This window comes from Salminus brasiliensis, chromosome 16 (assembly GCF_030463535.1).
Source record: "Salminus brasiliensis chromosome 16, fSalBra1.hap2, whole genome shotgun sequence".
Classification (NCBI taxonomy): domain Eukaryota; kingdom Metazoa; phylum Chordata; class Actinopteri; order Characiformes; family Bryconidae; genus Salminus; species Salminus brasiliensis.
In genome coordinates, this window is record NC_132893.1 from 7852113 (window position 1) to 7864748 (window position 12636).

Here is a 12636-nt window from a genome sequence, read left to right on the forward strand (position 1 = left end):
ATGGAAGACCTCAGTCTCAATATTCAATCTGGAACCATCTGCTGAAATGCAGAAATAAGCACAGAAACAGCACACCCAGTCAGTTAAAGTGTGGGCTAAGATGGACAGGAACTGTCTCAGGAGGACTGGTATAATTCTCACCAGACTGAACTGACTGTTGCTGTTAAAGCAAGAAGACACGTAATCAAGTATTAGAGAAGAAATGATGTGGTTGACTGATGCTATACTTGTGTATAATTATATACACAGGAGTTACTACAATATCAATGTAACTACACTAATGTATAGGTTATAATGCACATAGGTATGGAATCAATCATTATATTCAGTTTTTTTTAAATGAAATTTTACGGTTTATTGTAGATTTAATTATGACAAATGCTTCCAGTTAATGTTATGGCTAATCAGTGTATCTCCATTACACCAACTGTAATAATGGATGTAAAATCATTTTTTGTCAAGTTTTCAGAGACAAAAATGCTTGCATGAGCATGCCAGCATTGTAAGGTGTGACAGTGCCTCATAAAGAGAGACATCAAAACACCACGAAAAAGGAAGAAAACACAGAGGTTTCATCCCAAATTACACACTTCAGATTTTGAATCTAAATAAAGCTTTATATATCTGTAATACAACAAAATGTACTTTTATTCATATGTCAAAATCTGAACTCTAGTGCTATCTGCATGTAGACGTAGTTTTATGACGTATGTAGTTCACTATATAGGAAGAAAGGAGGTATTTGAGATTTGGTCAAAAATAGGTAAGCGTTGTGACGTCAGCATTTTCGTTAAGCTCCGTTTCCTCCTTTCACATAAAAGCTTAGACACACAAAAGGTTTTCTAAGAGGTTTGTTTTTGTGTGCACGGGAGGCCACAACTAGGCCACAACTAGACAAAATGTCCAGGAAAACATCCACCCATGTATGGACGGGGGCCTACATCTTCACCCAGTGATTCCAAAATTAAAAGTCTGGACAGGATTTGCATATTAGAATCATTTTACACATTTTTATGCAATCAAATGGGTTTATTTTATCGAAAACATCTTTCAAAAACTTTTAAACAATAGTGTACAGAATACAGAAGGTTGTCTCAGCACCCTTGTTCAAATAACTTGTTGGAGTGAAATTCTCTCTCTATAGGACAGAAACCTAAACATGGCAATTATCAGCAAATTCTAGAGCATAGTTCATATTTATTTGATGAATTCGATATAAGATACATGCCACACAATGAATTATTTTGGGAATATTATAAATAAAGCAAATAAGGAGTAATTGTGTTTTAAAATTAGCAGATGTTATCTGTAGAGGGTGTGTAGTATGTTCACTTCAAAAAGTATTAAAAAAAAGATTTTAGCCCAACGTTTTTATGTTTAACCCTTTTTACAGCAAAGTGAGCTTAATATTTTCTTATTGGTCAATGTCTGCTTTATATCCATTAATCCAAGTTGTATCAATTACACTAGAAACATGAAACTCACAACAGTGTGAGGAAACAGGTGGGTGTTTCAGAGTAGGATTGATCCTAAGAGCCGAGAGTCAAGGCTGTTCATTGGGAGCAGAACGAAGGTACACTTCTATTGGACAGTACTCACTTTAAAGGCTTACCCAGTTTGAAATACTCTACCAAGTCAGCACAAGTCATCTTCTCTCAGAATCTCTGTAGGAGTCCCTATATCTTCGTTCCTCCTTTCCTCTATTCAGTTCTCTCTCACTACTTCTTTCACTGTATCGTCTAGAGTCTCTCCTGCCTTTATGGTAATCTCTAGCACCTCGTTCGTTCCCTCGTTCCCAATCGTCCCTCTGTTCCCGTCGCCGTCCATAATCTCTGTCCCGTCCCGGAGATGCGTCTCTGTCTCTCAGCCTCTCCTCTCTCCCTCCACCACCACCGCCGCCGCCTCCACCTCCATCCCACCTGCGTTCCGCGGCTCTGCCCTGGGGCATCGGCCCACCCAGGTTAATAGGCCTCCTGAAGGGTCTGTCTCTGCCTCCAAACCTCAGCTGTCCAGACTCCTTCTTCCCACCCAGGCCCCCGCCGAGGCGCCGGGGGACCCAGCCCTGCAGAGTTCGCTCCAACTCAAAGTCCACAAAGAGTTCATGCTGGTCTACCACCATCTTGTTAGCATCTCGCCAAGCCTTCATCAGAGAGCGTTCCTCTTTGTACTCGATGAAGGCATATCCTTTGGAGAAGCCTGTGACGGCATCTCGGACAATTCGCAGCCTGCGGATGTCTCCAAACGCGGAGAACATTTTCTTCAGGTCCTCTTCGGAGGTCTGCTTGTTCAGCCGTGAAACAAACAGCGTAAGCTGAGGGTCCCCTGTTATACCTTTATTGGGCCGGTACTCTGCATTCATCGCTCTCCATATCGCTCGGTCATGGGGCTCCACATCAGTGCTGTCGATGCTGCCGGCCTTCAGAGGGTCGTAGACCTTTGCAAGAGGACTCCACTCGCTCATTTTCTGAAAGAAGTGTATGAAACATGCACATTCACATTAGTGTTTTTATAGCAAAACATAAGGGAATTACAAAAACCAATCAGATTTGTATGGGTAAACATCTACTTGCATATCCACATCTGTTATCATAGAAACATGGGTACGCTAACTAGGAAGGGGTTGTGCCTAACCAGTCGCAATTATAAGCTCATAGATTGATGTGTATTGTGTACTGTTAACTGTTACTTTAAAGCACATTTACATTTGAATATATATATATACACACACACATATACATACACATATATATATATATATACACACACACACACACATATATATATACATACATATATATACAGTGGGGAGAACAAGTATTTGATACACTGCTGATTTTTCAGGTTTTCCCACTTGCAAAGCATGTAGAAGACTGTAATTTTTATCATAGGTACTCTTCAACTGTGAGTGATGAAATCTAAAACAAAAATCCAGAAAAATACATTGTATGATTTTTAAATAATTAATTTCCATTTTATTGTGGGAAATAAGTATTTGATACACCAGAAAAAGAAACTTAATATTTGGTACAGAAACCATTGTTTGCAATTACAGAGATGAGACGTTTCCTGTAGTTCTTGACAAGGTTTGCACACACTGCAGCAGGGATTTTGGCCCACTCCTCCATACAGATCTCCTCCAGAGCCTTCAGGTTTCGTGGCTGTCGCTGGGCCACACGGACTTTAAGCTCCCTCCAAAGATTTTCTATTGGATTCAGGTCTGGAGACTGGCTAGGCCACTCCAGGACCTTAAGATGTTTCCTACGGAGCCACTCTTTAGTTGCCCTGGCTGTGTGTTTTGGGTCGTTATCATGCTGGAAGACCCAGCCACGACCCATCTTCAGTGCTCTTACTGAGGGAAGGAGGTTGTTGGCCAAAATCTCACGATACATGGCCCCATCCATCCTTCCCACAATACGGTGCAGTCGTCCTGTCCCCTTTGCAGAAAAGCATCCCCAAAGAATGATGTTTCCACCGCCATGCTTCACGGTTGGGATGGTGTTCTTGGGGTTGTACTCATCATTCTTCTTCCTCCAAACATGACGAGTGGAGTTTAAACCAAAAAGTTCTATTTTTGTCTCATCAGACCACATGACCTTCTCCCATTCCTCCTCTGGATCATTCAGATGGTCATTTGCAAACTTCAGACGGGCTTTGACATGCGTTGGCTTGAGGAAGGGCACCTTGCGTGCACTGCAGGATTTTAATCCTTGACGGCGTAGAGTGTTACTGATTGTTTTCTTTGAGACTGTGGTCCCAGCTCTATTCAGGTCATTGACCAGGTCCTGCCGTGTAATTCTGGGCTCATTCCTCACCTTCCTCAAGATCATTGATGCTCCACGAGGTGAGATCTTGCATGGCGCCCCAGACCGAGGGAGATTATCCATTATTTTGCATTTCTTCCATTTTCTAATAATTGCACCAACAGTTGTTGCCTTCTCACCAAGCTGCTTGCCTATTGTCCTGTAGCCCATCCCAGCCTTGTGCAGGTCTACAATTTTATCCCTGATGTCCTTACAAAGCTCTCTGGTCTTGGGCATTGTGGAGATGCTGGAGTCTGACTGATTGAGTGTGTGGACAGGTGTCTTTTATACAGGTAACGAGTTCAAACAGGTGCAGTTAATACAGGTAATGAGTGGAGAACAGGAGGGCTTCTTAAAGAAGAAGTAACATGTCTGTGAGAGCCAAAATTCTTACTGGTTGATAGATGATCAAATACTTATTTCCCACAATAAAATGGAAATTAATTATTTAAAAATCATACAATGTATTTTTCTGGATTTTTGTTTTAGATTCCATCACTCACAGTTGAAGAGTACCTATGATAAAAATTACAGTCTTCTACACGCTTTGCAAGTGGGAAAACCTGAAAAATCAGCAGTGTATCAAATACTTGTTCTCCCCACTGTATATATATATATATATATACACATATATATATATACATATATAATCAGAGCTGCCTTTCTGAACAAAGCCGTAGACAGTCTATACCTAAAAACAATACCACTTCTTTTTCCAATACAAATACTGATGATAAAGTCTTGAGGATCAGCTGATACCAAATCAAAGGGTGATTTGACAAAGCATGATTTGTCAGACATAACTCAATCCCAAATCGGAGGACTGTATAGTGGTAATGGTGCTAATCTGTTTTACTACTGTAAAGACTTGACCTCAAGTTTAATTTTTCAAAATGTATGTAAAATTCAATCCCCCTGAAGTGATTCAGAGTGGGGTTGTGGGTGAAATCGTTTACTGTAGAGAAACTTATCAACATGAATTTCTTCACAGCAAAGGGGGCAGGAACCAAATCTATGTTATATACTATCCGAACCAACCAGTGGACCTACCTGTGTCTTCTGAGTTTTATAAGTAATGTTGATGATGGTAAAAGAGTGGGAAAATTCAGTTTTTAGGGGACTGCTTTGCCTCACTACACCATGAATGTATTTTAAATATACAGTGTTATGCCACAACGTGTGTCTGGACGGATTATTTGACGTTAAATATTCCTAAATAATAATGTGAGTAATGGAAAAGCCGATACCGTGATGTTAAACGCAGCAGACTGGCGAAAGGCTCATTTCACTGCTGCTCAGTTTTAGGTGGATTCGACTAAAAAGCTTCTAAAAAACTTCTCGTTTATTCATCTTACCTTTATCAGCAGGACTGTCGTTGTTCCAGTTTTGTATGGAGAAATCTTAAATCTCTGATGGTTAAATTTACATTATATAGCAAGCAAAAAACCTGCTAAAGAAAATAAAAACATCCACAATTAACCGTGCATCAGTGTAATAGTTCCGTGTGGAAACGTACACCGGTGTACGCCGAGTCTTGTTAGCTATCTGTTTTTTTTGTTGTTGTTGTTGTTTGTTTGTTTGTTTGTTTTAAATGTGTTTCTATTAAAATCATACCCGTATTCGTTTAGATCACATATCATATTTAATATATTGTCTTCAAAACTGCTTTTAATAAATGCGTCTTTTTGGAAATGGCATATACTCAGTTATAGGAATGCTTGTTAAATATACATGTACTTTATTGTGCACTGGTGGAATAAATGGATTATGAAAGTTTATATTATTTATAAATATGTATGTACAATATTTATGCATTCGACATTACCATTTATTACCGTAATTATTTAAATAAGCAAAACAATATAAAAATATATTTTGTCTTCCGATGCAATGTTGCAATTAATCTCTATTTTTATCTACGTTTTCATTTAAACACTCCTCAAAGCATTTTGTTAAAACCAGTAATTTGTCCAACAATAACTATATTGTGTCGTTAACGTACACCAGGCTAGTGCGCCCCCAAGAGGTTGAAAAATCCGTTCTGCTGCGCCTGTAACTCCGCCTCTATTGAGGATGTAATAGTAAGGATTTCCCTCGACTATCAACCTAGCAGTGGGCGGCTACATTTTAAATGTTGACGCTCCTATTGGTCGCTGCAGAAGCAAAGCAAGCCTGTGATTGGCTGCTCCTGCACGCTTTCGTAAGGTTGTTTTTCAAATGTGCTGAAAAAGGGGGAGAACTACTGATATTTAAGGTGGATGTGCTCTTCATTACTGCCTTTACATTACAGCCAATCAGGCGCCTCGGTTCCACCCAGCAGGGACATTGTCTGTAAAGCTGCAGCTAGTGTGATTAGAAAAAAGACAGTAAAACAAAAACTGTAAACAGAATGTACTAAACTATATACTGTATATACTGTATAGATGTTGTAACCGACTGCTTGGACACTTACAGCAAGTTATAGCATTCACTGGTTCATTTCCTATTGTTCTGTTATCTCTTGCAAAAATAACCATAAACGAATGAAAGAATCGTGTGTGAATAGACACTGCAGACACACATTTCTACTTGTTTGATCTTTTTATATAATTTGGCTATTTTTTCCATTTACCTGAAAAATGTTATACTGCACAAAAAAAAAGAGAAAATAAAATCAACACTGTTATTCACTCACCCATCCTTTACTTTCTGATTGTTTGATTTGGATTTTGATGCAAATCCTGAGGTACTGAGGCCTGATTCAGAGTGACTGAGGTCATTAGGAGGTGCAAAGAAACTGATCAGAAGCAACATTTAAATCATTGTTTTGGTCCCCTTGTGCCACCAAAACAGGTCTGACCTGTCAAGGCATGGACTCCACAAGACCTCTGAAGGTGTCGCCCTGGTCAAAGTGGCTTTGATTCTTACACTTGTCCATTTTTCCTGCTTCCAACAAAGCAACTTCAAGAATTGTCTGTTTACTTGCTGTCTAATAGATCCATCCCTGACAAGTGCCACTGGAACCAGGTAATCAATATTCAGCAAAAAAACAAAAAAGACAAGCTTTGCATAAAACCATTTTATTAAACAATGCCTCTAACCCAGCATACAGAATCAACTGAATACCTTTTATCTTGGGTCATTTGGTACTGGACACTCAACAAGAGGTACAGATTTGTTCAAATCCATGAAATGACACACTCAACATCATAAAACGATAAGATTCCAAATCAGGTCGAGGGACGGGGGTACCTTCCAGTTATCCCAAGCTTTTAAAACATGGCTCTTCTAAGCTTCACTTGCATTCCACAGAAATGCGATTTTGTTTTGGGCATCATAAATAATTATTGCTAAGCCACTAACTACTATACACCGGCTTAAGAAAACCTTTCTTTATATATAAAAAAATGCAGAAAGTTGGACTATAACTGCATGCTTTGGAAGCACTGGTCTACAAGTATATAAAATATACAAAAAGAAACGTGTCAAAACTAGCATGTCATATAGCGGGATAAATATCTTTAAAAGTATCATGTAGGACATGTAGAATATGTACCGTAACCTAAATGGGTTTAAGTCACTGTTTAACACACCCGAACAAGTACTACCCCCTAAACATTCTCAAGTTTGCTAAGGCAATAATTACATTAAAAACTGTATTTAAGAAACAGGGTGTTGTTTAGATTTTTCCCTTCTTGGAATCAGTGTTTGAGCCACGGGTGAGCTGCTATCGAGGCTTTACTTCGGTCGCCGTAGTCATAAAGCAGCTCTTCCCCCTCCTCGATATCTCTGGAGGCCACGAGGATCAGGTGAGGTATTCCATTGATGTCATGGAGCTTGGTCTGACAGTTGCCGGTTTTGCTGTGGTTGATGAGCCTTCCCATGCGATCGGTTTCCTTTGTGGCATCAACACTGCGAACAAGACAAGGAGGACGGTGAGGAACAGTAGAATGGGCCCCAAGTTTGGCTACAGAATCACAACAACAGCAAGAGTCATTGTGAATCTAGAGAATGCTCCATGTCTACCCATATCTGTAAATCTTTAACCACAGCCTTTTCTCTGAATTTTGGCTTTATAGGTATGCTGAAAACAAAGGGTTTGCTACAGGCAACACCAACAATCAAACACACCCCTTTCAGCCAACCAAGGACTTATGAAGATAGTAATTACTTGGATCAGGTGGGGATGTTTAGGGTTGGATCTTAAGCCTGTGGGAAGGTAGCTCTCTAGAAGCAGGATTGGAGACTACTGATATAAGTAAGTAATTTTAAATAATACAACTATACATCTTGACTTTTTACTGAGCCTTCAAGCAGGTCACTGGACAGTCAGCGCATTCAGCTTTTCAAGGTCAGCTAAAATAGACGCAGGGTGTGGTGCTCAAACCTACCAATATGTTTTGCTGAGATACTGGAAGTAATACATGTAGCAGCCAGTGGTAGGATCTTGAGCGTACACAGCTTCCCTTTTCTTGGCTTCAGTTTTCAGCAACAGGTCGCCATGATATTCCACCACATACTGTCCTTTCTGGAAGTTCTCGGTGGCAAAAACCCCTCTTCCCTTTCCTTCAATGTATTTGACCTATGAAGAAATACATATGTAAAAATACATAAGTCAATTGTGAACACTGCGGTGACTGATCACAAATTTCACACTTTTTAAAACTATTTTTAAATAATTTACCATCATTCCATTCTCTATCCCTTTTGTGATCAGCTCGTCTATGTGTTTCTTCTCTGCACACTGTTGACACAAAATATGCATGGGTAAGGTAAATACAGACACACTTTGAAGTGATGTGGGCAATATAATATGTTGTAGTTGCATTACAATTACATCACAATATTCTTTTCTGAGTTTATTACAAGTATTAATTCGAACATGATTTATATCACTTATAATCTAACCAAAAGCTAAGTAGATAGAAATTGCATAGTAACAAGCTGATTGGCTGTCAGTCCATTAAGACATTGAATTACTTAAAGCAGCATTATGCAATAATTGTTTTTTTTTTTTTTTAAATGTAATAATTATTCATTATTTGCTATTGGGCTTCTCATACATTGTTAAAAGTTTGTGATCCTTAAAAAGGTGATTATCTGTCATTAAACAGTTCCAATCCAATTAAGCGTAAAGTTAACTGGGAAGCACGCCTAAAGTAAGAAAAGAAAAGAAAAAGAAAAAGGAAAAAAAAGAAAAAAAAAAAAGTTTGGGAGTGGCCTGGATTTTGAACCTCTGCTTTAGAAGGAACAGCATTGTATGTTTATGGTTTTAAAGTAGTTGAAATGGAAATTCCACTGATTAAAAACATTGGTTGGATGGATGATTTTTTTTTACTTTAAGTCATTCAAGTGGTATGAAATCCCATTACGAGGTCATTACAAAAAAGTAAACATTAAAAAAAACAAAAATTAAAATACATTTTATGCCAAAACCTGATGCCAAGGAAATTATTTTAGGATAAGGTTTAGCAGAAATTGCATTAAAAAAAAAACAAACAAACAAAAAAAAAAAAAAACACAGTGTACTTGTAAACATGCATATTTTTTTGTGTTGCAGGCACTGTGACCCCTGGTTGAACACTGTATCAAGTCTTCAAAACAAGGCCATGCATTTGAATCTTAGTAAGACTAAGACTAGAATGGCACATTTCACATCGGAATACCCTAAACGCTTTGTATACACCTTAATGACATAATTATACCAAAAATTGTATGAATATTGTTTTGTTATTAAAACATTTATATTTCATATTCATGTATTACCTTTAATTCAGTTTTGCTTTTTCTTGAGCTTCTTCGAATGGGATAGTAATCTGTGACCTTTCGATTCTGGGAATTTTTGTTCTCTGCACTGAATGGGAAAAGAAAGAAACAGCATGAATGACCTTGACTGTTAGTAGCATTTTAAAATATGGCCACTTTTTAACTTGTAAAGACAATGTATTGCCAGCAATTACAGGTTGAATAAATATTCACCACTTCTGGATTGAATGCTGGGACATTATTTATTCTAATATTGCAAGACTGTGGTCTTACACTCTCTGAGAAGATTTCTTCACTTTCACTTTACGACAGACTGCTTTCCGCTGATAGCGAGGAACAGCGCTGTTGACTTCTGGAGTGACTTCAACTGGTGAGGGTAAATAGGACTGTACACAATGCAGCATCCTCGTCTGTTCCTCTGCTCTCTGCGCTGGATGTTGGAGGTCTTCATTCACAGCCATTTTAGGGAGATTGATTTCTCCATTTACAGTACTGGGTCTTTTTGCTGGATGGCAAAAAGAAGACAATGTTACAAAAACATCAAACTGACCTGGTCTAGTGCAAAAATACATAGAAAACCAGCACTGCATTAATTTAACATGCTTTTAACTAACATTTGCCATACATTAACAATAAGCGTAATTAGTACTGTAAAATTAGATGAAGTGCAGCAATTTCTCAACTACATTACTGTCATAATTGCAATCAGTTGTATAGAGCCTACAACAGAACCATGTACGACTCCACAGAATATGCTAAATGGTAAACTCTGCAAAGTCTAACTCAATCATGATTACTCATCCCGTACAGTTCTTCTGTGCCTCAGCCTGTGTGCAAAATATCCTTGAGGATTTCCCGTCTTGGATGATTTTGACGGAGATCTCCTCATGATGCTGTGCCCTCGAGGTGCTGTGACTCAAGAAACTGTGAAGTGTAGAGTGTCCATTACATAATATGTCCTGCAACACAGAGATGTTCACGCAGCCGTGAGCGGACTCGTTTGCCATGGATAAAGCTGAGATCAGATGGCAGACTGACACTGGATCCGACGAATAATAAACATTGGCGAGAGTTACACAACCACGCATGTCACCAAGTAGCAAAGTGGAAACAAGAATGGTTGGAGATGGGCATCATTTAAACTTTTTGATACCCTGTTTCAAATTACGAATCAAAACTGGCTTAAAGCAACATTATGTAGCTTGTTTACCTTAAACATAAGCTTCAAAATTATGCTGATGTTCTAATGCGATGCACATGCGATGCGCTTTTGAGAATTTTTTGGTCAAAAACTGGCTGCTTTTGCTGTTTTATTTCCTTATTTTGACTGGTCATGCAAAAAACTTGGACCAATAAAAATGCTCCAAAATGAATCTGAATCTTTTTTACAGGACTACAATATTTTTTGTTCAAAATAAGGGATTCAAAGTAATGATCCTTTAATAAACATAACAAATTAGATTGTATTTAGATACAATTTAATATGTAATTTCCTCAATTAAATAAAGTATTCACGCAGTTTAGAGGGGCAATTTAGTTAAATTGAGGGAATGAGGACTTCGATTTATTCAATTGTGGGAACCAAAGGGAGCGATTCACTGAACCGAGGAACCGACGTATTGAACTGAAGGAACGGTTTATTAAATCAGGGGATGTTTTAACTTTGTAAATATTATTATTATTATCGTTCCTTTGTGAATTTCTATACCCAGCATCACAAAATGTAAAGGTGGGAGCCAGCAGAAGTTTCTGTAAAGTCGTGGTTAATTTACAGCCAGTCTAACAGACTCCAGTGAACGGATGCTGCTCGACTTCTTGTTGATGGCTGCGATGAACACGCCCACACAACTACAGGGCCTGTAAAACTGTGGTCAGTTCTAAACATAACCAATTCTTCATCGTTATCCCTTCTTCTTTCTTCAGCTGCCTGCAATATCTTAGCGATAGTAACATGTAAAGGCTCCAACTATATCGCTAAATAATGTAGCTACCCATGTTCTGCTCAGCTCCGCGCTGTTCATACAATAGAGATATCTAGCGAGCTAACAAATAGTTCCTTTGCCTCGGCTGGGACACTTCAGCCTCGGCTACCTCGCCAGCTAGCTTAGCAAATAACAGAGAATACCCGCTACAGGCCGGCAATTTCAAAATATATTTATCTAATTATGATATTATGTGGTGGGGGAATGATTTCACCTACCCCGTTCATTTCAGTCTTCTTTATCCTTATTGTTTTCGGCGATGTTGCGGCTTTGCCTTTAGCAAGCTAGCAGAAGCCTATTTTATCTCCACACTTTCTGTTTTCCAGGCGGTGCAGACTGAATGCATTCCACTGCGACTGCTCACAGACTGGCTCTCAGACGCCGAAAAATAAACTTTTTTTGTTGTTTCATTTACTGTACCTCGCCCGAGCTAGTTTGTACAGTTTCACGCCGCCATGTTTCCACTTTTAACTCATTCAAGGGAGGAAACCATGTGAGCATTTAAAAGGCCAATAATAATTCGCGCCAGTCTTCCCTAGAGGGCGCTACTGGCTCTGTTGTTATTGACAGAGGACACGCTGTGTGATATTACTACAAACCATTATACAGTCCCTGATGTTAAGGTAACCCCAATGTAAAAATAAATAAAATAATACAATAATAATAATATTGAGGGTGTGATTTATTAAATTGAGAGGACAATTTATTAAACCTAAAGGTTTATGTCTCTAAATATTTGTTGTACCTTTAGGTTCTCTGCAATATTCGACAGCTTGAGTATGTTTTTATTATGATTATTTGTATATTATATTTCTACTTACATGGCCATAACTATTTAATGTTTTATTTATAAGTACACACTCACATGTCTAATGTTTTCTTTTAGTTTGTCATGTGGTCACGCAATTGGTGTCATTCTGAAAAGGACCCACAGTCTTTTGCACTTATATTTAGTTATGTCCAGTGGAAATAAAATACAATAACAGGAAAGGGTACGGAATAATAGGGCATAATAGGGAAAATATCCATATCCTTACATATGGGATGAATTTCAAACTGGAACTGAAAACTAGCCCAGTAAGTACATCATAGACAAGTTAGATGTGTTT

General features: G+C 38.5%; 2 protein-coding genes across 2 annotated transcripts; both read right to left on the reverse strand.

Moving 5' to 3' along the window:
* Positions 1-1008: 1008 nt before the first annotated feature.
* snrnp35 (small nuclear ribonucleoprotein 35 (U11/U12)) lies at positions 1009-5275 on the reverse strand. Its single transcript, XM_072658974.1, has 2 exons — positions 5156-5275; positions 1009-2464 (listed from the first exon to the last, which is right to left on the reverse strand). Exon 2 carries the CDS (start codon positions 2459-2461, stop codon positions 1646-1648), a length of 816 nt encoding a protein of 271 aa, XP_072515075.1. The 5' UTR covers positions 2462-2464; positions 5156-5275; the 3' UTR covers positions 1009-1645.
* A 1568-nt stretch (positions 5276-6843) lies between these two features.
* kmt5aa (lysine methyltransferase 5Aa) lies at positions 6844-12013 on the reverse strand. Its single transcript, XM_072658661.1, has 7 exons — positions 11746-12013; positions 10354-10504; positions 9819-10050; positions 9546-9633; positions 8464-8523; positions 8171-8361; positions 6844-7691 (listed from the first exon to the last, which is right to left on the reverse strand). The coding sequence occupies exons 1-7, from the start codon at positions 11752-11754 to the stop codon at positions 7481-7483; spliced, it is 942 nt and encodes a 313-aa protein (XP_072514762.1). The 5' UTR covers positions 11755-12013; the 3' UTR covers positions 6844-7480.
* Positions 12014-12636: the final 623 nt, after the last annotated feature.